General features: G+C 54.3%; 2 protein-coding genes across 3 annotated transcripts in view; one reads left to right on the plus strand and one right to left on the minus strand.

Moving 5' to 3' along the window:
- The first annotated feature begins 4557 nt into the window (after nucleotides 1-4557).
- FAM181A (family with sequence similarity 181 member A) lies at nucleotides 4558-5522 on the plus strand. Its single transcript, XM_010588820.2, has one exon. The coding sequence runs from the start codon at nucleotides 4641-4643 to the stop codon at nucleotides 5520-5522; it is 882 nt and encodes a 293-aa protein (XP_010587122.1). The 5' UTR covers nucleotides 4558-4640.
- A 281-nt stretch (nucleotides 5523-5803) lies between these two features.
- ASB2 (ankyrin repeat and SOCS box containing 2) overlaps nucleotides 5804-24643 on the minus strand; it is a 34455-nt gene continuing 15615 nt past the window's right edge. For both annotated transcript variants that reach the window (XM_003408844.3, XM_023546527.2), the window contains 5 exons: nucleotides 22456-22701; nucleotides 18384-18555; nucleotides 14135-14699; nucleotides 12378-12531; nucleotides 5804-9568 (listed from right to left, as the gene is read on the minus strand). In XM_003408844.3, the coding sequence (XP_003408892.1) occupies nucleotides 9432-9568; nucleotides 12378-12531; nucleotides 14135-14699; nucleotides 18384-18555; nucleotides 22456-22701 (1274 nt within the window). In that variant the 3' untranslated portion in view covers nucleotides 5804-9431. The remainder of the gene's footprint in view (nucleotides 9569-12377; nucleotides 12532-14134; nucleotides 14700-18383; nucleotides 18556-22455; nucleotides 22702-24643) is intronic.

Here is a 24643-nt window from a genome sequence, read left to right on the forward strand (position 1 = left end):
ACGGATGCCACGCTGATAAGGGGTGGACTGTGATGGTTAATTTTATGTGTCAACTAGGCTATGGTTGTTTGGTCAACCACTAGCCTAGATGTTGCTATGACGTATGTGTGATTAACATTTCAGCCATTTGACTTTAATTAAAGCAGATTACCCTCTATAACGTGGGTGGTTCTCATCCAATCAGGTGAAGGCCTTAAGAGTAAAAACCGAGGCTTCCCAAGAGAGAAGAATTCCGCCTCGAGACTGTAACACAGATACTCCATTGGAGTTCCCAGCCTGCCACCTGGCCTATGGATTTTGGGCCTGCCCACTCTCACAATCGCATGAGTCAATTCCTTAAAATCAACCCATCTATCAATGTCTCTCTGTGTATGTATATATATATATATATATATATATATATATATATATATATATATATATATATACATATACATAATTGGCTCTGTTTTTCTGAAGAACTCTAATACAGGTTTCGACATTAAATAACATGACTTGCCCAGAGAACAACAAACACATTTTGGTTTGGCTAGAAAGAGGCGGTATGAGGGGCAGTGGTGAGAGGTAAGAACAGAGAGATATGTAGGGGTCAGATTACAAAGGGCCTTGCGCTCTAAGCTAAGGAGGTTAGACTTCTTTGAATCTATGAACATAGGTACGAGAGAGGGTGTTTTAATAATGCTGGGAGTTGACAGAAGTCTTTCTGGAGTACAGGGTGTTTAAGCAGGACCTTGTAGAATGCTGAGAGGACAGAATTGGCTGAGAAGACCTAACTGGGCCCAAAGATCAGAGGTTTGAGCCCTGCCTTTGGGTGTGCCACTTCGCCAACTGCTCAGACACAGGACCATAACGAGAGAAAGACTGTGGAAGGGTTCTGTAGAGTGAGGCATAAATATTATCACTGCTGTCTTTCCACTGTCAACACGGCCTAGCAGGAAAATGTCAGGAGCCTTCCCCAGCACGAGTCAGAGGCAGCCCCCAGAGGCCAGGTCAGAGCAAGGCCACGGATCAGGTCCCATTCCACCGTCCTTCAAGACACAGCTGCCACCTCTCTCCTCTATTTCCCATAGCTGTGGCTGTGATAGTCCTGGGTCGAAGTTTGGAGTCAAGTTATGATGGTGGGAAGTGAGAGTTGAACAAAGGACTTACGTAGAAAATCTGGTCCCCAAGGTCTTCAAACCCAACAGCACTTAAACAGTGCCTGGCACTTAGTAGGAGCTCAGGGAAGCAATGTCCTGTGGTGGGACTATCACCGGTTTTCCATGCTGACAGGCCTGGGTTCAAGTTGAAGTTCTGCAAGTTATTAGCTGTGAGTCCTTGGGAAAGTAGCTTAGCCTCAGTTTTCCTGTAAAAGGAACCTCCTCGTGGAGTTGTCCTGGGCATCGAGTGAGATCGATCTTCCATGTGGAATCACAATCACAGCTCTTGGCACATAGTAGGTACCCAGCAAGTATCAGTTTCCTTCATTCCATTTTTCTCTCTCCCTTCCTCTCCTCCCCTCCTTTCTTCTTCCCTTCCGTCTCTCTTTCCTCAAAAGCGTTTGGTGTGAGAATGACTTATGTTAGGAGTTATGGAAAGACTTTTTTAAGAGATATAGACTTGACTCCCATGGAGCACCCCAACTTGCTGGGGGACCTCTCCCTTGGCTAAGAAATGGAATGACGTTACGAGCAGACGAAGCCAGGATGGGTGGAAATGACTGCAGCTACAACGGCGTCTCGGAAAACTCTGTGGTCCGAGTGGAGAGGCTGGAGGTTGTCTCAATGCCCTGAGAAGAGAGAAGGTCTTTCAGAGGGGGCAGCCAGCATGGGCACAGACCCAGGGAGTGAGGAGGCCAGGGTGGGAGTGGGGCCGGCGGTGGTCTGGGCCAGTCTCCCAGCAGAGAAAAACGGAGGATCTAGCTCAGTGGGCTCTGGAGGATTCGACCACTAGTCTGTGGACACAGGCATCCCTGTGGTAGCAGCAGGGAGCCGCGGCTGGAGTCGTGCAGGAGGCTAACCTGATGGCCTTGACCCATCAGGGTGATTTCTTCTGCAGCATGTGAAGGGTAGACGGGGTGATGCTGCAGAAGAAAACCACCCCCAGTCTCAGGGGCTTGAAATGACCAGGGTCTGTTTTTCCCCCATGCAGAGTCGGCTGCAGGGGTGGGCTCCTCCCCAGGCAGCTGAGACTACCCACACAGGCTGCTCTGGTCTGACAGAGCCTGCACCTTAGCCTGTGTGTCCCCATTCCGCAGCAGGGCTCTGCACCAACCCTTAAACACCTAAACTGAGCTACACCTTGTCAGCGCTGGGCCAACTCCTCTGAACCCTTCATTTTGCCTGTAGGGTCCCTCAGACCAGCAAGGGTGGCTTGGAGCCAGGCCACTGGGGACAGGTGCCTGGTGCCAGCAGAGCTGCCTTTTGGCCAGCAGGATGGGTGGGCCCACCACTCCTGGCTGAGCTCTTGGCTCTGCCCATCCCGTACTGCCACCCTGGGTGGGGAGACCTCAGACAGGAGGCCCTGGCATTTCTGAGAGCCATCCCTTTCTCCCAGCACTTAGGAACAGGTTTGGGAGCAAAGGTGTGGGTGGATGTGTAGTCCACCTGCCACTCAGCTGTCAGGGGACAGGAAGGGAAGGAAGGTGGCAGAAGAGAGCGGAAAGGAAAGGGAGAAGACAGAGCTGGAGGAGGAAGGTGTGAAAGCCCCCGCCCCTGCCGGCTGGCATGGGGACAGTGCCCACAAGTATTTCCCAGGCTGCTCCTCTGCCTCGGCCTCACCTTCCTTCTGGCCTGGCCATGGGCAGGGACAGCAACCGGCTCCGACTCCTTGCTCACTCGGAGCGGCCCTGCTTGCGGCCCTGCCGGCGTTGGCACGGTGACAGTAGCCAAGTGTGCAAACTTGTGCCATTGTCCCCAGGCCAGGGGGAGCCATGGAGACTGGCTAATATGACACAGGAAAATGTTTGCTGATGGCAATTCTATGGGCTTTGTCCACCTCTTTCTCCATCATGACGACTCGATTTAAGTTCCTAACTGTTTGACTACAAATGCAAGGGGACCGTGCAACGCCAACCTTTTGTCCGGCCGCGCTGAATGGGCAATTCAGGCTTTGTGCAGCTCAATTGAGGAAGCAAACATAAAGACAAGATTCCAGAGAGCTCCGGCTCCCTTCCCATGGATATCCCAGGCCCTCGTTAGTCAGTCCTGCAGCGGCCACCTTTCCCGACTGCAGACTGCCTCCCTGGCCACCCCTCCAGTGCCCAGTCCACAGAGAGAGAAGGGGGAGAGGGAGGGAGCCACTCAACACTCAAGGACAGGGAAAGGAGCCCGCCCCGGCTTACCCTGTCCATCTGATTGTCCGTCTGCACTGGAGCATGGCAGGTGGAGGCTGGCAGTCTTTGGGGGAGGTTTGCAAGCCCGGCTTCACCGGGCCCCAGCCCCTCCTCAGTCCTGGACATTTTAAACACGCACGCAGGCGTGCACGCACACTCATACACAGGCACGCACGCACACTACGCCCTCGAGAAACCAGGGAACCGAGGTCAAGGGGAGGAGGGGCATGGAGGCCGAGGGGGAGAGTGGGGCTGAAGGCTAGAAATTTACCGGGAAATGATTGCATTTGGGAGCTGTCTTTTTTGTGATGGTCCCCATGGTGACAATTTGTGACGGCAAAGAATGTGGGAACGGGGCGCCGCCGCCTGATTGGGATGCTTTGTATCTGGAGAGGCGCTCCTGATTGGCCTGAGGGCCCCCCAGCCCCGGGGACTTGTCCTCCATTCAGCCCACTCAAGGCCTGCACAACTGCTTCCCGCGACGGAGCTCGGTGGCCGCGCGGGCCGGCCCAGGTCTGCGGGGGAACCTGCCGGGCCGCGTGGGCGGGGGCCCGGGACCCGCACCTCCGGTCAGTGTGGGGGGCCGGCCTGGCTGGGTGGGGGGTGAGGGGTGGGCTGGGGCCCCAGGGGAGGGCCGAGGTGCTGTGGGTGGTGGCCGAGGAGGCGTGAAATTGCTGCAGATGCTTCTACGGGGGAGCCCCGCTGCCCGCAGCCTGTGACCAGCCCTCAAGGCAGGTCTTGACTTGAGTGCCAGAGAGGGGTCCCGCCTGGTCCTGCGTGAGAGCTGGGGGTGGAGCGTGGGGACTGGGGTGGGGGACAGTGCTCAGGGGGCTGGGGGGGCGGGGTAGAAGGGAGGAGGGCACTACTGGGGAGGAAGGTGGCTTGGCCTTGCTGGAAAGTGGAGCAGTTGCTTCTGCTCATGAAATAAGACCTGGCTGACAAGTCAAACACATTGGCTGTGTTCCCGCCAGCAATGCCACTGGGTAGCTGGGCCACCTTGGGCAGGCTGCCTGACTTCTCTGAGCCTCAGATGGCAGAAGGTTAAATGAGGCTCTCTGTGCACCTGGCTCATTGCAGGTGCTCAGGAAAAGCTTAGCAGCTGGAGTGGGCATCCAAGCTGCCAAGGCTCAGTTTAGGCCTGCGGGATGCTGGGGTGGGCACCATTTTTGCAGCCACGTGGCCTTTGGGGAGTGTCGGGTGTGGTTGCTCACAGAGACACCTACGACCTGCTGTGTCCCCAGGTCAGCTCGGTGCCCTTCCCTGGAGCCACTGCCACCAGCAGGACCCACTCCCTTCATGGACAGCCCTGTGCAGTGGCCCTCTGGTGATGGCATCCGACAGTGACGTGAAGATGCTGCTGAACTTCGTGAATCTGGCGTCAAGCGACATCAAGGCAGCCCTGGACAAGTCCGCGCCCTGCCGCCGCTCCGTGGACCACCGCAAATACCTGCAGAAGCAGCTCAAACGCTTCTCGCAGAAGTATTCCCGCCTCCCGCGTGGCCTCCCTGGCCGAGCTGCCGAGCCTCACCTGAAAAGGGGGCCTGAGGACCGGCTCTCAAGGCTGCCCCTTGACAGCCATGATCCCAGCCCCAGTGGGGTTGGGGGCTGCAAGGAGAAGGCTCTGGGGAACCCTGGAAGGGAGGAATGTCTGTCCAGGCAGCAGGAGCAGACCCTGCAGGGGCAGAACCCAGAAGCTGCCCAGCCTGGCCAGGTGCCCATGAGGAAAAGACAGCTGCCTGCTTCCTTCTGGGAGGAGCCTCGGCCCGCCCACAGCTTCCCCTTGGGGCTGGAGGGGGGCCTGGGCGCCAGGGAGGGGCCTCCCTACGAGGGTAAGAAAACGTGCCAGGGCTTGGAGCCCTTGGGGCCTGAGACGGCCCCGGTTCCCATGTCCCCAAGGGCACTGGCGGAGAAGGAGCCACTCAAAATGCCTGGGGTCTCCCTGATGGGCCAAGTCAACGCCTGGAGCTGCTGCCCCTTCCAGTACCATGGACAGCCCATATACCCAGGCCCTCCAGGGGCACTGCCACAGGGCTCTGTGCCCAACCTGGGCCTGTGGAGGACAAGCCCGGCCTCCACAGGGGAGCTGACCCCCTTCTGCAAGGACGCAGATGGCCCGGGGCAAAAGGTGTACCGCCCAGTGGTCCTGAAGCCCATCCCCACCAAGCCCGCTGTGCCCCCACCCATCTTCAATGTTTTTGGCTACCTCTAGCTTGGCTGGGAGAGCCTCGGCCCCCACCTCAGGCTCCCCTAGTGAGGTAGGTGCAGACGGCGGGCTCTAAGCTGCTCAGCGGTACAGCCTCTCCCCATTGTGTGGGAGGGGTGAGGCAGGACGGGGCAAGGGCACCTCAGGCGGTCACTGACTCTGCCCTGGCAGCCCTGGGGGCCGAGGGGCTGGGCTCCTGCCTCATGCCAGAGTCCAACAGGTGACCTTGCGTTCCTGCTGCAAACCAGGACGGCCGGAGGGGCCTTCGCCTGCCCGATGCCCTAGAAACCAGACTCCCACATCTGTTCATCTGCCACCACTGTGCAAACCAGCCTCAGTTGTCATTTTTGTTCTTTGTAAATACTAAGAGAGTTGAAAGAATAAAGACGTTTCTTTTGCAGTTTCCACATCTTGGGTGTCTCGAAGCTGAATGGTCCCCAGCCTGGGCCCCAGGGTTCCCAAAAGCCCTGGAAAATGCAGAGGCTGGTTTTCATGTGACGTGGGGCTGGGCTGTCCTCTCGGGGGCCCCTCGCTCCATCCGTAGGAAAGAGGAGGTGGGATGAGAACAGTCCCCTCTGCAGTGTCTTCTGGCTCCGCTTATGGCCTCAGAGCAGAGGGAGTGCCGAGGTGGTTCTGCCCGGCCCTTGGTCAGAGGGGAGAATCAGTTCAAACAGAGTTTCAGCCCCTTGTGGACAAAGTAGCAGGTCGTTTGACCGAATTATTCCTTTTTTAAGCGTAGCCTTTGATTCTATGTCCACAGACCAAAAAAGAAAAAGGAAGTGAAACTGTGTGGAGAATGCAGATTCCCGGATGAACTACGGCTCGCCCTCTCCAGGGCCTGGTACAGCACCTGGCACACACCAGGCACTCCACTGATGTGCCTGGGACAGTGCTCAGAGGGAGGCCCCAGTGGCAGGGAGGGGCCTGGGTTTGCCCTGAGGGGGCTCAGCTAGCAAGCCACAGAGGGCCTCTCCCTGCACGTGGGCCCAAGTGTGGGCCTGCCAGGGGCGCTGGCTGCTCATGGTGTCAACACACTGCTCGTAACTGACACACCCAGCACGGGGCCAGCCCTGGCTGGGACTGTGGTGCCCAAACTAGCAGTATGATGCTGGACAATTCCCCCCTCTGTACCTCAGTTTCCACATGTGTAAAATGGGGGACTAGCTAGGGGAGAGCAAAGAGAGGCATCTACCACTTCACCCCACAGGCATCACTGACTGCCCACGGGACTCCTCTGGGGCCCGAGGTGGCCTCAGAATCCTTCCTAACACAGGTGCTGGTGAGGGCTAAAGGCCTTTCCTACTCTGCCTTGTTTTTGCTCCAGGCTCCTCTGGAGCAAGGAGTCCCCATAGAAGGGGTGCTCACTCACAGCGTGGCCGGATTCTGGTGGTTTCTGTCCCATGCCCTCAGATGCTCTGGAGCCATGGAAGCTGGTGCACCAAAGGCAGAGCTGTTTTGAGCAATTGTGTGGCACACGGGTTGGGGAGTCCTCAGGTGGGACTCTCAGCCTCAAACTGCTCTGGTCTTAAGGAGCAATGAGAGGCTGTCGCCATGGCGGCTCTTTCAGATCCATTCTGATGTGTCTCAGCCCCTCCTAATGCCCAGAGTTAGGAGCACACACCCTGGACCAGATCATCTAGGCTCGCATCCCAGCCCTGCCACCTACAAGCTGTGTGATCGTGGGCAAGTTCCTTAACCTGTGTGAGGAAACCCTGCACAAATCACAAGTGACCTGGTGGCGTCTGGGGGTCCTGCCACACACTGTCACAATCATGTTCGCAGACAGTGTGGCCCACAGAGACACGGTGCTCAGACCATCCAACCAGCCACACTGCCAGGGAAGGAGCCCAGCTCCCGAGAGGCAGGGCTTTGTAGGTGCTGCCCGAGCCTGGACTATCCCTCTCACCTACTTCTTCAGCCTCACATCCTCCAGGGGGCATTTCCCTGGGGCAGCGTCCCCCTCCGACCTCAGATGGGGAGAGATCCTGGCCCCTGCCTGTTAGGACTCCAGCATATAAGTGATCTGTGAAATGCCTAGTTTAAGGGTTTACCTGATACCCAGCCCACTCCAGTGCCCCCCAAACAATCCCTTTCTGGCACCCTGTCATCCCCGCTGCAACGTCTGAGATTAAATGCTCTCCCTCTGAACTGCTGGGCCAGCAAGGCATTTTCCAGTCAGAGTTTCCTCCTAATCACACGCTGAACCCTATTTGGTAACATCCCCTGAGCCCTCGGGGCTGAGCACCCCCAGTGGCGGAGCGGGGGGAGATCCTGCAGGCTCTGCCTGGTCTGCAGCAAGGCCACCTGAGATTATGTCCCTGAACTAGTGGGCTGAATCCCCAGGGCCTGCTGTGTGTGCCCAGGCAAGCTCCCTCCCCTCTCTGGGCCTTTTTCTCATAGGTACTGTGAGGAAGTGGGTATGACGTGGCCAAGTCCCCGTGGCTGGGAAGTACTGCTTGATGGGTGTTTTCCTCTTCACGCAGACCCTGAGATTTATTGATTTCATGAAAACCCAGAATGTCAAAGCCAGCAAGGCCACTAGGGGCCACCCAGCACCACACTCTGCTGTAAACCAACCCAGTGCCGTCTCTGTACAGATGAGGAAACTGAGGCCTTAGAGGGGCAGGCCAACGGCAGAGCTGGGCCTGGAGCCAGTGCCCCTCACTCTTGCAGGCCATGCTCACGGAAAGAGGCCACGTGGTCAGCAGAAACTGCATCTGACCTCCTAAGGCTCTACCAGGTCCTGGCCTGACATGGCACTCAGCAAGGCGGCCGGCTCTAGCATCAGTGCAGAGCAGCCCAGACTCAGGGGGCTTTCAGCACACTTGCAAAGACTGCAGATAAGTCACTGTAGTTTCCCTAGAAACGGACACACCAGCTCCGGGACCTCGCTCTGCCCCAGCTCACTCTGTGCCCACAGAGGGAGGGGACAGGCTGCTCACACACCCAAGTTCAGAGTCTTTGCCGGGGCAATGATGGCCATCATTTCAGCACCTTTGCTCACAGAAGCATCCAGATCATTTTTATTGTTTTTCTCCCCCCATGTCTCACTTTTGTAGCAAAACAGGAGGAGCAGAAAGTGAAGACAGGGTGCCAAGGAACACATGTGTGCAGGACAACCCCAGTGTCGGGAGACCCTGCTTGTGACGAAGCTCCCGTTTCCATGGTGGCTGAACCAGGAGAGAGAGCCCCCCACGCCCACCCCCAACACAAGCCAGCGGTCTCTCCTGGTGCGTGAAGAACACAGCCTCTTGCTGTTTCAGAAGGCCAAGCAAAGGTGACACGTAACTCTGCCCTCACCCCGCCCAGCCCCCACTCCCGCCAGAGGCAGTGCTGAGGACCACAGGCCTTGGGGGAGTCTGGCGAGGGGACTGTGCCAGGCAGGGTGTCACCCGTGCAGTGTTTATTGTACTGAACACAGCCCTCAGGGACCGAAGGCCTCCCGGCCCTGGGCTATGTCTTCATGGCGAAAGCTCAGAAGACAGGCGCAGGGTTTCACAAAGTGGGAGAGGCACCGGGAAATCTGCAGTGAGGCTGTCCAGGAAAAGCAGACTTGTCCCTAAAAGTTCTCCAACTGAGTTGGGGGCTGGGGGGGTCCCCTGATGGTCCCCCTTCCTCAGCTGGCCTCTCTGGCCCCAGGATCAGAGGTCTCTGCCATTCCCAACAGCAGAGAAGGTCTGGGATCTACTCTCTGGTTTGAGAACAAACATGACTTTTCTTCTACTTGACATGGTCTGTCCTCTGCTCTGGGCAAAGCTCTGGCCCAGAGACCTTCCGAGACCACGGTGCAGCCCCAGCTGATGGGGAGGAGGCCTGCAGCCTCATCTATCCAGGTCCCCTCAGACTTGGGGATGCCACCATCCTGAGACTTAGCAAACACAAACTGAGATGCCACTCCATCGTCCCTACGGCCGGCTACTGGGTGTTCTCATACTTCAGGTATCTAATCAGCCTGCCCGGCAGCGGCAAGGTGTCTAGGAGTTTTATCCGATACTTCCCAATGGCCTTTCGAACCCGCAGCCGGCAAAGGTGAGCCAGAGGTCTCGGAGGTTCTAGAAAAAGGAGGAAAAGAGAGATGCTGATTTGTTGATTGCAATCACCAAACGGCGTGCATTCACCACCCCGGCATGTGGGGCGGGTGCCTCGACTCCCCCCAGCCCTGAACCCCAGTCCCTGCCAACTGGAAACACTTGCAAAGCACCTTCCAACTTGTCACTCATCATATATCCCCACAGCCCACGGAAGTAGATGGGGTAGGTACCAAAACCCCACTTCACAGGTGGGGAAACAGAGGCTTAGCAAGGTGACAGGCCTTGTCCAGGATCGCACCGGGGATGGGAGCCGGCATCTCCCAGCTCCCAGCTCCTCGCCCCCTGCCCTATCCTCTACACACAGCCTGGACCCCCAAACATAGCCTTAGCAAGGGGTCAGAGAGTGGGACCTCCAAGTGCCCCACAGCATGGAGTTCAGCTCTGGGCTTTCAGAAGGTGCTCAGGGGCCAGGGTGAGGGGCTGGGCAGCTCCCACTGGGCTGCCTAACCTGAGGCCTCCTAAAACCAATTCCCATTGAGTCAATTCTGACTCACAGCGACCCTATAGGACAGGGTAGAACTGCCCCGTAGGGTTTCCAAGGAGCGAGAGCCAAGAGAAGACTGGGCGTAGGGTGTGTGTGGAGCAGGTAGAGGGGCCAGGTGGCTGAGCATCCGCCTAGCTATCATCTGCGCTGTTCACTGGGCCCGGGAACTCCAGGCTGGGCCGGTGCCCACCACTATTGTGCTGCTGACACTTCTGCCCTTCAATATACCTCAGGGCAGACCTTCCCTCTGGGAAGCTCAGCACCTTTCCTGGCTGAGTTAAAACTGCACTGGTGGGACAGGGCCACAGGGGCGGCAGGTGTTCCTGCTAGCTACAGATTCTCCATGTGGTCCTGGGCTCATCAGGCCATCTCTCGGAGCCTCTGTCAGCCCTTCTGCCCAGAATAATGACGTCAGCTTCACTGCATTAAATGAAAACCATGTGGGAGGGTGTCTGCAGATGGAGGGTGGGCATAAAGTAACCAAAGTGGGTACTGGTTAAGAGCTACGTGTTCTGCTTGTTAATAAATGTTCAGAGCACACTGAGGATTCTCCACAGTTTTCCCTGGGACACTGTTTCATTCTCAGAAATTACCCTTCTGCAGAGGGAGTCCCTGGGTGGGGCAAATGGTTAAGTACTCGACTGCTAACCAAATGGTTGGCAGTTCAAACCCACCCAGAAGCACCTCGGAAAAAAGTCTTGGCAATCTGCACCCACAAGGTCACAGCCTTGAAAACCCTAAGGAGCAGTTCTACCCTGCACACAAGGGGTCACCGTGAGTCGGAAACGAACAACAACCCTTGCCTAGGGAGAAGAGGGGGACGGGGACAGTGAGGGGTGCAGCCAACATCTAGTGTGGACTGCTCCACCCTCTAGTGACCAAGGGTCATGGTTACAGCAACCAGCTACTCATTAGTTCAGTAATGTTTACTGAGCATCTAGAACTGTGCCCCATGTGAACAAGCAAGTAAATGCCCCTGCCCCCTGTAACCTTATCAAAGGCCTCGGTTCAAGTTCTTTACAAGCTTTTGGGCAAATGAAAAATCCTGTGGTAGTTTCGGGCTCAAAGAGGCGTGGGGATCAAGGAGGAGCTGCGGTGAGTCAGAATCAGGGCCTGGCGAGTGGAACACATGGGCAGGCAACAGTGGTGCGTGCTTTCAGCCACCTGAGAGAACGTCGCAGCACTGGGATATAACCACGTGCTTCAGGTCGGTCTGGGGGACACGTGATTGACAAACACTTTGGAAAAGAGGACTGTGCCCTCAGAGCCGGAGAAAGCCCTGGGGGAGCTGAAATTCCCCTGGGCAGGTGCCTACTTCCCACCGTCAGCTGTGGTGCCTAGTTTAACTGTTTCTGACACCTCACCTGCCCAGGTGTGCTCACAATGCCTTCTCACCTTCTCGGTCTGACTCAGCCAGGCTGCCGCATCTACACTGAACACATTAGCTGGACCCTGGCCGAATCCTACTTCACTGTGCCAGGCCCACACATCTGCACACACCCAGAGCTGAGAAGCTGTGCCAGACCAAGACCTTATGACCCAACCACGGGCTGGCAGAGCAGGAAGGGAGCTGGAAGCTGGATCTGCCCACCCTCCTTGCTGTAGATGAGGATGCTGAGGCCCGGACAGGGGCGGGCCTACAGTCACACAGTCCCTGGCAAGGCTGGGCTCCAAGCTCAGGGATTCTGCTCCTAGATCCAGGCTGCTCCAAGTGTGGCCCACGGACCAGCAGCAACGCACCACCTGGGAGCGTGCTGAAATGCAGACCCTCAGGCCCACCCCAGACCTGATGCATCAGAATCTCCATTTTTAACAAGATGCCTGGGTGCCTTATATGCACTTTATGGTTTGAGGCATCCGAGACCACTGCTCTCTCCTCTACTCCACCACACTGCCACCTGGTGACCCACAAACACAGGCAACTTAACCCCCTGGGACCCACAAACATGGGCAACGTAACCCCCGGGCTCTGATCCCCCTCATGGAGCTGGGACTGTTTAAAACACTGTGGGAAGAGTTAGTGGAAAAACCATGGATTGGGAAACCTGGGCTTGAATCCCAGCTCTGCTACTAACTAGCTGTGTGACCTTGGCCCTGGAGGTTCAATCTCTCTGAGGGTCAGTTTCCCCGTCTGTAAATCAAGGAGAGACTGACACACTGTACATGACACAGCACTGACCGAGCACATAATAGATGCTCATGAAATGTTAGTAAGTCATGGCCCTGGGTCCTGGGCTTCTCCAGCGAGCAGGGATGACCTGCCAGCAGCCACGGTGGCAGCCCTACCTGCCTTCTCCTTGATGACCGCCCAGTCCTCAAAGCTGTCAATGTGCTCCTTCAGCCGCGAGCAGAGCTGCACATTGCCCACGTAGTCCAGGAGCACGTCAATGATGGGCCCCGCCCAGCGGCTCACCTCCGGGGCCGAGAGGATCTCGCAGAACTGAGAGAGAGCACACGCACCAGCTTCAGGAGCTCATCCTACAGGTGAGGAAACCGAGGCCAGGGAGGGCAGAAGGCATGTCCAAGGGCAGACACTGAGCACATCCAAGATAGGCTCCAGTTCTAGAAATCCTCCACACTCTCTAATCAAAACAGGCTGCTGCTGCCAAAGGGGAGATGGGCAACTTGGGCAAGTCATATCAATGACCTCTCTGTGCCTCAACTTCTTTGTCTATAAAATGGGCATACTAATACCCATTGCCATTGAGTCCACTCCAATTCATGGCAACCCCATGGGTTTCAGAGTGGAACCGTGCTCTATAGGGTTTTCAATTTTTTAGAAATAGATCCACAGGCCTGTCTTCCAAGGTGCCTCCGAGTGGGCTCAAACATCCAACCTTTTGGTTAGCAGCTGAGAGCGTCAACTGTTTGCACCACCCAGCGTCTCCATAAAATGGGTATACAAAGATAAACTTCTTTGCACACAGTACCAAAAAAAAAAAAAAAAGCAAGCCCAGTGCCGCCAAGCTGATTCCGACTCATAGCAACCCTATAGGGCAGAGTAGAACTGCACCATAGAGTTTACTAGGAGCGCCTGGCGGATTTGAACTGCCGACCTTTTTGTTAGCAGCTGTGCCACTTAACCACTATGCCACCAGGGTTTCCACACAGTAAAGAACAAAAAAACCAAACCCGGTGCCGTCGAGTCAATTCTGACTCATAGCAGTAGGCACCCACAAATGATGGCCGTTAGCCATTATAATTATTCCAATAGAAGGAGGTTTCTAACTTCCCCTTCATCCCTAGTTCTGACTTTTTAAGTCAACACCACGGACTGGTCCTGTCTCTGGATCACTGACTTCCTGCACCTCTTCAGATCTTATCCTTACCTGCTCTCTTCCCCTTCCAGATCCCGGTCACTTAACATCCTATTCAAGCTGTAGGTTGCTGGGGGTAACAAGCTCTTCAATTACACAGAGTTCCCTGCTAATCCCTTGCCCCACTGTTGGTGCCTTAAGTTCTCAGAGACCAAAGACCAAGAAAAGGATTTAATTGTTCATGTGACTCCGTAAGTTCTGCCTACGTTGACTCCAAAGCACTTAACCACTAGCCCACACTCCCTCCAAGGTGGGTTAACCACCAACCTAGGCGCCTCAGAAACGGTTAACCACTAGTCTACACTGCCTTCAAAGTATGTTAATCTCTGGTCTACACTAACCAAAGTATGCTACCTCTTCAAGTTCACACTCTCTCCAAGGCATGTTAACTACTAGTCCACACTGCCCCTAAACCGGTTAACCACTAGTCTATGTTGCTTCTAAGGCTCGTTCTAAGGCTGCGCTGTCTCCAAAGCAAGCTAACCACTGGACTACACTGCCTCTGAAGACGTTAACCACTACTAGTCTTCACAGCTTCCTGAGCTAGTACCGCAGAGGTCCTTACACCTCCAGAAGAGTTCAACAGACCCCGTGGCCCCCGTGCCCACCCACTTAGAACAGTCCAACCCGCTCCTGCGCCCTGTGGTCTAGACCACGCCCACTCTCACCCCGCCCACCCAGGCCCCGCCCCCGCGCCTTCCCCACCTGGGCCCCGCCCCCGCCCACCTGCACCACGCTGGGCCCCTTGTCAGTGGTGGGCGCGTCGCTGAAGCGGTTGGAGCGCGCGGGGGCTGGCGGGTGCGGGCCGTTGCCATAGAGGCACGAGAAACAGGGCTCGCCGTCACAGCCGAGGTCCATGAGGAACTTGAGCAGCGTCAGGCACTTCATGGCGAACATGATGGTGGCGGGGAAGGCGGTGGGGTGCGTGGCGATGTAGGCGTCGATGTTGGCGCCGTGGTCCAGCAGCAGCTGCATGGTGCGCAGGCAGCCGTGGCGGATGGCCACGAGCAGCGGGTTGAGAATGTCGCGGTTGGGGTCGGCGCCGGCCAGCAGGAGCATCTCGGTGGCGTGCACGTTGTTGTTGACCACGGCGAAGTAGAGCGCCGAGGTGCGCCGGTCCTCGTACAGGCGCGCGCGCTCGGGCGCCAGCGGCGCGTTCACGTCGAAGCCGGCGTTCAGTAGCCCCTCAAGCACCGTGTCGTGGTTGCGCTCGGCCGCCAGATGCAGCGGGCTGATGCCACTGCGGCGCACGCGCGTGCGGCTCGTCACCGGCAGCAGCATCTGCACGATCCTGCGGGCAAGCAGGGCACGCGCGGTCACCGGGCTGTCGTCACGATGGGGCCGGCCGGCCAGCAGGGGGCGTTGTGGGGCGCAGCCCAGCCACTTCCCCAGTTACAGTGTGTGGAGAAGGGCCTGTGACGGCCGCCGACAGGGGGCGCCGAGGGGCTCAGCCCAGCCACTTTTCTAATCGCCGTGTGTGGGGAAGAGGGCGTGATGATCCTACCAGCAGGGGGCGCTGTGGGGCCAGCCATTCTCACGATGACCTTATTGAGAAGGGGATCTGTTGCTGCCTCCCCGTTACTGGAAAGTGAGGCTCAGAGAACTTCAACAACCTTCTCAAGGTCACGTCGCCAGTAAAGGATGGGTCTGGGCTTCAGACCCAGAACACTTAACCTTCAAAGTCTGAGTTCTTATACGCCTCAGTCAGGGTGGACTGGGGTATCAAGAGTCTCCCACCAACTTGTTTTAGGCTCAGGGGTGTTGCCCATTCCTAGCTCAATAATCTGGAGAATTGACTGGAGGGTCCCAAAACTCAAGGTGTATCTAAGCTACTCCCTGCAGCTTGCAGTAGAATCTGGGTGAAGTTTGGAGGCAGACTCTGCCCAGGAGGGTGGGACAGTTAGGGAGAAGGCGTGGGAACACTCAGCCATATCTGAGAGCTCAGTCTGCCGGGAGCCTTCTAAAGACTTTAATCCTTACAACAACCCACAGAACCCGTCTCATCATTTCCATTTTGCAGATGGGAAATATTAAGGGTCAAAGAGCTTAAGAAACTCGCCCCAGTCAGGAGATCTGAACCCACCTCTGACTCCAGGGCTGAGCTGTCCTGTACCCTTGTGGCCTCGGTGGAGCAGCCAGCTTTTAGGGAACAGGAGGGGACAAACTTGTCTGGCCCAATCATTCCTCCCGAGCCCTGGACCGCCGTCCGTGACCATGACCTCACCTGCTCCCCTCTCCTGTGGGCCTAAATGCCTCCTCCCCTGAAGGCTTTTTCTGCCTCTCCCTGCCTTTGGCCTGGACAGCACTGGACAACCACTGCCCAGCCTGAAGCCCCCTGCAGCCGCAGCTGGGCTCTCCTGCTGACTTGGCTACCACTTAATGTATATTAGTTCATTAAAACCTCCCAACAGCCCTATGATGTGGGCACTAGTGTTATCCTCATTTTACAGAAGAGCAAATGGAAGCCCAGAGAGGGTGTGTGACTTGCCCAAGGATGCACAGCCAGTAAGTGAACCACAGCTAGGCAGTCTGACTTCTCATGTAGCAGTCAGGGTGACAGCTGATATGTCAGGGACTTTGCAATCTTCACAACCCGGTAAGGCGCCTGCCACGTCTTACCATCCCTCCAGCCCCATGGGGAGCCAGAGCAGATCTGTGGCCTTCATTTTAGCATGTGTGGCTCAGAGACCTGGAGTGACTAATCCAAGACCACAACGCAGCTTCTGGGCTCGACCCTAGGGCCCTTGACCCCTTGTTTTTGCTCTCTTCCCCCAGGCTCCCTGCTGCCCACGAGGACAAGCCCCTGCCACCCTAATCTGTCTAATCCCTGCTGACAGGTCACCTTAAAGCCCTGCCTGGTGCTCCAAGGATGACGTGGCCTTGGTGAGGGAAGCAGGTGCCACCAGGCTGGTTCCCACGCCTCCTGGCATGCCAGCTTCCTGGAAATCCGATGCCAGCGACCTCCTGCTAGGATCTCAGTGGAAAGTATTATTGTTAGTGACTCTGTGTTTGGCTAAAATCAGCCTCCAAAACCTCAGAAGGAAATTTGCACACCCAGGGGGGCTAATTGCCTCCTAACTTCTATTTGTGTCGGTGCAGGAGGCCCGACCTCGCTTTGCAGACATGCTGGTCACAGGCAGGGCTGGGGCCTGGCCCTGGACCTCAGCCACCACCAACAAATGCTCCGTAACAGCCATAATGTGCCTGAGCACGGGAAAGAAGAGTGGGCAGGGCCGCCCAGGGATGCTGGCCAGATGGCTCTGGTATCTCCAGCAGGTCACAGCTGGCCAGATGGGGCTGGAATCTCCAGTGGGTCACAGCTGGTCTCCAGCACTTCCCTGGCCAACCAAAGGAAGGGGGCAGGAATGTGGGAACTGACCGGCCACTGCCTGGGGCCCCCCGAGCATCATCGTGTTAACACAGTGCAGCCATCTTATTATCCCCTGCTTTGTGAGACTGCGCCATTCAGGAGGGGCTTCAAACCCTTGGAGATGAATGTGTGACGATGATGGGGCTGGAGATCAGTGTGGCCAGCCCTCCCATTTTATAGAGGGTGAAACTGAGGCCTAGGCGTGTGGTGGGGAAGGGAGTGAGGTCGGACAGGTAAAGCCAGGGCAGAATGCTGGTCTCTGGGCTCCTAGGGCAAGGCCTCCCCACGGTGCCCCACTCCTCCTAACTGAGGGGAGTGGTCGACACAGGCAGGGGTCTCCCCACTGCTCCCACGGAGCTTTGTGGCTCCAATTGCACCTTATGAAGAGGAACCAAGATAGCCACTACCCAATAGAACCCTATGTGTCTCTGAGACCTCGCTCCCTGTCTGTTCCCCCCTGCAATGCAGGGGTTGCGGGGCTGGCTCGCACCTTGGACCCCTTGCCTGTAACTGGCCCCCTGCCTTGTTCCAGGACCCACCAGTATTATCCAGGCCCTGACTCCCCACCCAGGATCCCTGTCTCCAGATTTGATGTCCTGCATGAACTCCAGCCCTGCAGGGAATAGAGCAGAGAGCTGCCAGCCAAAGAGGCTGTCCTCAGCATCTTGAGGGCCCAGCATGGGGGCTCAGAGTCAGCTGGACCTGGGTTACACAGCCAGATCTGCCCATCAGCGCTGGGCCATCTCAGGCATGTGGCTTAACCTCTCTGAACCACACCTGCTTCATCTCTAACAGAAGGGTACTTAATGATAATGGTCGTAATGCTGATGCTATGATCATCATCAACATAAACTAGGCAAGTCATGAGTCAATTCCAACTCATGGCGACCCCCTGTGTGTCAGAGTAGAACAGCCTCCATAGGGCTTTCAGTGACTGATTTTTCAGAAATAGATAACCAGGTCTTTCTTCTAAGGTACCAAGCACGTTAACCAGGGACACCCAATAACTGTAGCCACCATTTATTGAGCTCTGTAAGTTGTTGTAAGCACTTTGCCTTCCTAAATAATAGCTACAATAATATCACTGCTGGTGATTGACTGTGCCCAGGCACTGTGCGTAGCAAGTGCTTACACGTTTAACTCATTTCATCCTGGAAACGACCCTAAGAGCTGAGGACTTTATCTCGTGTAATTCTCTGTAATCCAGACTCATATCAGATCCCCTAAGTGGGATTCCTATAGATGTGGCATTTGGAGCAATTGAGCTCCTGCCACCTACAAACTGTGACCTTGGGCAAGCCACTCAACCTCTCTCTGTCTTAGTGTCCTCATCTGAAAAATGGAAAAAATAACAGCACCTGGCTTACGGAGTTGTTGAAAGGAGCAAAGACGTTTACAACATAAAGTACTGGTAAGTGTTTGCTTACTTATTATACTGTTTGCTGTTTTTTATGACTGTTGCTGTTTTTGTAGGCATTCACTTCACGCTTGCTAACTGCTGAGAGATTTTCCCCTTTTCCACCCTAATGGCGCCCCTGGGCCTCCCAAGGGGAATCCTGTGGGCAGGTCAGTTGGAGAGGTGCCCTGGGGGCAGGGCAAGCTGACCTGTTGTTGCCCTTCTTGGCAGCCACGTGCAGGGGCAGCATGCCGTCCTTGTTGGTCTTGTTGGCGTCGGCACCCTGCGACAGGAGAAACTCCACCACCTCCTCATGCGCATTCTTGCAGGCCTCGTAGAGGGCGGACGCGCTGTCGCTGGCCTGTGTGTTGATGTCCGCACCTGGTGAAGGAGAAGCGGACCATGACTGATCAGAGCCCACCCCAGGCTGGGCACCCCGTGCTAACCACCAAGATGCATCAGATCATTTTAACCACATTACAACACTTGGAAGGAGCCCTGGTGCCACAACAGTTAAGCACTTGGCTGTTAACCTAAAGGTCAACGGTTCGAGCCCACCCGTTGGCTCTGAGGGAAAAAAGACCTGGCAATCTGCTCCCCAGAAAGGCATATCTACTCTGTCCTATAGAGTCACTATGAGTCTGAATTGACTTGATGACACACAACAACGACCCTTGGTAGGGAGGCATACACCCTGAGGGCCCCAGCTCCCTCCCACAACATCGAGACCCAGGGGCCACCAGCCTGAACAGAGGCCTGTCTTACAGGTGTCACTATGATGCAGGCATATATCGGGCACTCACGGTGCACCAGGCACTGTGTTTTCTACGTGTTGTCTGTGAAAAGCTAGCTAGTGAGGCCAGGTAGGATAAGGTGATTCTCTTACCTCCACGTCGCAGACGAGGACTCTAAAACAGATAACCTAAACAACGCTTCCCACCCCCTAGACCACCTAGATCATAAGCAAAGAGCTAGAACTTGAACCAGATGACCGATGGCTGAGGACACGCTCTTAACCTTCACTGTGTGTAAGATGGGGGCTTTCCCAGCCCCAGGGGAATGCAGAACCTTCGTAATAAGTTGAATTGTGTCCTCCAAAAAGATACGTTGAAGTCCTAACCCCTGCTGAACGTGACCTTGATTGGAAATACGTCCCTTGAAGATGTTGTCAGTTAATAGAAAGTCAGACTGGTGTAGGGTGGGTTCTGATCCCATCCAGTGGTGTCATATAAAAGAGGACAGACACAGAGAGACACACAGGGGGAGATGCCATGTGAAAATGCATCTACAGGCCAAGAAATGTCAAGGGCTTTATCAACCACCCAAAGCTGGGAAAGAGGCCTGGGACAGTTCCTCTCTCAGAGCCCTCAGAAGGAATCGACATGGCTGATACCCTGGTTTGGATGTCTAGCCTCCAGAACTGTGAGACAATCAATTTCTGTTCTTTAAAACCACCCACTTGTGCTATTTTGTTATGACAGGCCTAGGACACCGGGGCAGCCCCCAGTAGAGGAAAAGTTTATTAATTGGGATTTGTTCTCTTCTGCCTTGGGGTTCAAAGAATAAGAGGGGACTCGCTTTCTGTCTCCTTTAAAGAAAACGCTCAAACCACGTTGCTGGGAGGAGGGCTGGAGCCTGATGCCAGCCTGCCAGCAGCCCAGTCTTCTACGCCTCCTCCATCTCCTGGGGGTGAAGGAGAGAGCTGCCACGCACACAGTTTTCTCTGCAAAGGGGCACAGCCTGCTCACTGGGCCCTCCTGACTCCGGAAGGAAATAGAACTGAAGCAGTTCAAAGTTGGTGAGGGCTGAAATCAAAAGCCTCTGTTAACCACAGCTGCTCTCCCCTGAGCGTTCTGCTTATCTCAGACATTCTGGTGATTTTTAAAATGTTCGAGGATGGTGGGACTGGCTCCCGGCCTAATGGAAAGACAACAGGACGTGGACCACTTAAAGTTTCCGTTTCACTGCTCACAAGCTGTGTGGCTCGAGCAGCCTTTTGGAGCTTCAGTTTCCCCATCTGTCTACCAGGAATAATAGTACCTACCTCTGGGGGTTACTGGGAGGGGTAAATAAGGCCACGTAGGTAACTCTTGCAGAGTGCCTGACACAGAGCAGGTGTTCAGCTCTTGTTGTCGTTAGTTGCCAGCAACCCCATGTGTACAGAAGAAAACTGTTCCATAGGATTTTTAGAACTCTGACCTTTCAAAAGCAGATCACCAGGCCTGTCTTCTGAGGCACCTCTGGGTGGGTTTGAACAGCCAAGCTTCCAGCTAGTAGTTGAGCACTTAACTTTTGTGTCACCCAGATGCTCAGAAAATGCCAGTAAATCTCCAGGATGGAGGCACCAAGCACGTGAGGCCAGTTCTGCCCTCCACCCCAGAAGGGGGCCACAAGCACTTTAACATTCCACCATGCTCTCAAAGTCATGCTCCCTGGAAGGCCTGGACCCCGCTAACAAAGCCGCCTGCTCCACACAAGAAAAATATTTGGATTTTAAAAGGGACTCGGCCCACGGAGGGAACAGACCCTGACTCAGAGCGTCAGCAGGAGACCAGGTCAGATGTTAAGAGTTAGCTGGCTTCCCCCACACCCGCCGAGCATCCAGCCTCCTGGCCTGGGTTCCCAGGACCCTGCCCGTGCCCCTTTGTTCCCAAGCTGGTCAGTCTGCATTTGTCCCTGGCTGAAAGCAGTGCCTTGGGTCCGTTTTCCCAACTGCTCAGGCATGTGCTGAGAAGTCTGCTCATTGGGGCACAGCCCTGCTCTGGTAACTCTCAAGGCCCGAGGAAGGGTGATGCAGTAGAACCAACATGCAATTTGGAGCCAAGATGGACATGGGTTAGAATCCAATCCCTGTGACTGTGTGAGAACTTTAGCCAGTCATTAACCTCTCTGAGCCTCAGTCTCCTCATCTGCAAAATGGGACGAGAACAGTATCTACCTCGTAAGCCTGTGGGGAAAACTCCATTCATCCAATCTGTGTTCATACTTAGCACAGTGTTTGACACACAGTAGGTCTCCAGTAAATAATGCCAATTCAGCCCCAAGGTCTGAGTTATTTTGGCCTCTCTAAAAAAAATTTTTTTTTTATTGCTAGAGAGGGAGGGTTACTTCCCATGAAGAGGAAGAAGAAATCAGAGGGGGTCTTCAGGAGAACAGAATGTAATACTCAATGACCAAAGGAACATCTACCATTGCCTCGGGTCTTCTGCTACTGCGACACCATAATGCGGGCAATATTATTTTATCTTTCCCAGTTACATATGTAAAGATATTTCACAGGCACAGTCCAAAGACCTGGGCTTAAATCCCAACTCTGCCACTAATTTGCTGTGTGACCTAAAACAAATCATTCTCCCATTCTGGTCCTTGGTTTCATCACCTACAAAATGAGGAGGTGATGTGAATGTTGTCTGAGTTCCTTCTGGCTCTGAATGTGACATACTGGAAAAAGAAGTGGTTGTTGGGGTGTCAAGAGACCTGGAGTCTGCCTTGCCGTGCCACTAATTTGCTGCGTGACCTTAGAGAAGTCACTTCCCTTTCTGGACCACAGAGTCCTCATTTGCAAAATGAGGATGTTGGGCTAAATTGTTGTTGTTGTTGTTAGGTGCTGTCGAGTCAGTTCTGACTCATAGCCACCCTATGTACAACAGAACAAAACACTGCCCAGTCCTGTGCCATCGTCATGATTGTTTTTATGCGTGAGCCCATTGTTGCAACCACCATATCAATCCATCCTATGGAGGGTCTTATTCTTTTCCACTGACTGCCTATGTTACCAAGAATGATATCCTTCTCCAGGGACTAGTCCCTCCTGATAACATGTCCAAAGGATGTGAGACGAAGTCTCATCATCCTCGTTTCTAAGGAGCATTCTGGCTGTCTTCTTCCAAGACAGATTTGTTCATTCTTTTGGCAGTCCATGGAATAGCCAATGTTCTTCACCAACACCATAACTCAAAGGCTTCAATTCTTCTTCAGTCTTCCTTATACATTGTCCAACTTTTGCATGCATATGGGGCAATTGAAAACATCACGGCTTGGGTCAGGCGCACCTTAGTCCTTTAAGTGGTAACTACGTGATATGTGTGCCCCCACTCCCCATGTCTGTCCTAACTGCAGACATCACTAATGGATCTTAGCATTATTTCCCACTGACCCCAGACACAACCTCAGAATTCTTAACCCAGCACTTGAGGAAAATGCTATCTTAGAGCTGATCTCTGAGGTCCTTCCCAGCTGTGCCCTGGGGACTCCATGACCCAGGAACTCTAAGTCACTCACCGTGCTTGGCCAGGAACCTCAGGGCCTCCAGCTGCCCACTTTGGGCAGCCACAAACAGAGGGGTGATGCCGTAGGCATTCTTGGCTTCCACCTTGGCACCTCCGCTCACCAGGATCTCCATAGCCTCCAGGTCATTGCGGGAGACGGACTCATGCAGAGCTGTCCAGCCTCGGTTGCAGCGATGGTTGGTGTCTGAGTTGTATTGCACCAGAATCCTTACCGCCTCCACATTCTTGCGTTCACAGGCTGCACCCAGGAGAGAGCAAGACTGTCAGCAGGGTGGCTGGCAGGACCAGGCCGTCCAAGACTGCATCTATCAGTTCGTTCACTCATTCTTCAGCCGTTCACTCAGCAAATATCCAGAGTCTTTGCTACCTACCAGGCCCTATGATGCCCCTAGGCTATAAAACTAATTGTAATACTAATGGTAATACTAGTAATAATACCCGCTGACATGTATGTAAAGCTAGCTATGTGCCAGGTACTCTGATCTAAGCACTGTACATCAGTTAACCAATTTAATTCTCCCAACTACCTTTAAAGTATGTACAGGTAGTCCCCCACTTATGACAGGTTACATTCGAATGACTCTGTCGTTAAATGGATTCTAACAGAAGTCAAATACTTCTTTTTTTTTTTAGTTTTCATTATTATTTCCTTTTATTATCAGTATGTTTACAAATCCAATCTTCGAACGTCTGCTAGTGAAGACCCGAGAACGATAATATCAGCATAGTACACACTGCAACATTAAATGCAGTACATATTACTAACGATAAGGTGTACAAAAAAAACTAGACAGTCGTAAATGTGGGTCATCATAATTTAAATATGTCAGAGGTCTGGAACTATCAGTAGTGTTTACTATCCCCTTTTTACAGATGAGGAAATTAAGTGACTTGCCCGAGGTCACACAGATTGTAAGTGGCAAAGCTAGGATTCAAACCCGGGTCGTTGGTTCCAGAGTCTGTGCTCGTAATCACTATGTTGTGATGTAGAACAAGATGGACAACTTGTCTACCTTCCAATCACCAAACCCTTGGGTCTCAAGCAAGGTACAGGTACCACTGAGATCTTGTCAGGATCACTTTTAAATCACCTGTGGCATTTCCTCTTACGATATTTGTGTTATTTGTCACTTCCCTGCCAGGAGGCTGGCTTCTGTCCCCTGGAATGTTCCAGAATCTCCCTAACTCGCCTCCTCTTCCAGTGTTACCCACTTCTGCCCTCCACATTTCCAAGGCCAAAAGAATCTTCTAGATGAGGAGCAGACTATGTATACTCCTGCTCAATACCCCTCCTCAAAGACTATTCATAATCTGGGGTAAAACTTATCTTGCTGAGCACAGCTCGCCAAGTCTTTCTCAAGGTGCTCAAACCTCCGTTTTAAGCCCCATCTCTCTGTAGACCCCAAATGCACCCTTGGCTCTGGCCCAGAGTTATCACCAGGGAAGCTGCAGGGGGTGTCAGTCATTTGGAAGCTTCTCTGGGTCAGTCCAGGGAGGCTAACTGTGCAGTGTCTCAAACTGGACCACAGGCAGGCCCTCACCCTCTGTGAGGCTGGGTTTCCTCGCCTGTAGCGTGGAGATAATAAAACCTTCCTTAGAGGACCCTGTGGAGGCTCTGGGTGAGATGGTGCCTGAGAGGCCCAAGCATGGTGCTTGGCACATGGCAGGAGCACACTCACGACCAGGGCCCAAGCTTTTGGCTGTGACTTGTCTAGCTCCACGGAGCTTTCTTTGGGACACCTGAGGCTGGAGGCAATGGTTTTGGTGCCCAGGCAGGCATGGACTCTGGGGAGACCCGTCCACTGTGGGTCTGCAGTTGACCCGGATACCTGCCACTGTTCCTGCTTGCTACTGAATGTTCCCAGTGCCAGATACTGATGACCCACATGGGAAATTAGAGGTTTCCATGGTTTTTCGAAGCGTAAAGGCATCAGTGTATAAGACCCGAAGCTGATTGCTTATGTGTGTAGGCAGGACTGACCGAAAAAAAAAGCCAAATCTGTTCACATCAAGTTGATTCTAACTCATAGCAACTCAATAGGACAGAGTAGAACTGCCCTGTAGAGTTTCTATCCTAGGTCTACCCTTGCTGGTGGTATGTTCCTGGGCAACTTATTTCCCATCTCTGTGCCTCAGTTCCTCATCTGTAAAATGGAGACAGTAGCAGTATCTACCTCTTA

The sequence above is a fragment of the Loxodonta africana genome, chromosome 10, assembly GCF_030014295.1.
Source record: "Loxodonta africana isolate mLoxAfr1 chromosome 10, mLoxAfr1.hap2, whole genome shotgun sequence".
NCBI classification, from domain to species: Eukaryota; Metazoa; Chordata; class Mammalia; order Proboscidea; family Elephantidae; genus Loxodonta; species Loxodonta africana.

Bases quoted from the DNA above. Each gene is read 5' to 3' on its own strand.
- FAM181A (XM_010588820.2), top strand. From the start codon at position 4,641: ATGGCATCCGACAGTGACGTGAAGATGCTGCTGAACTTCGTGAATCTG.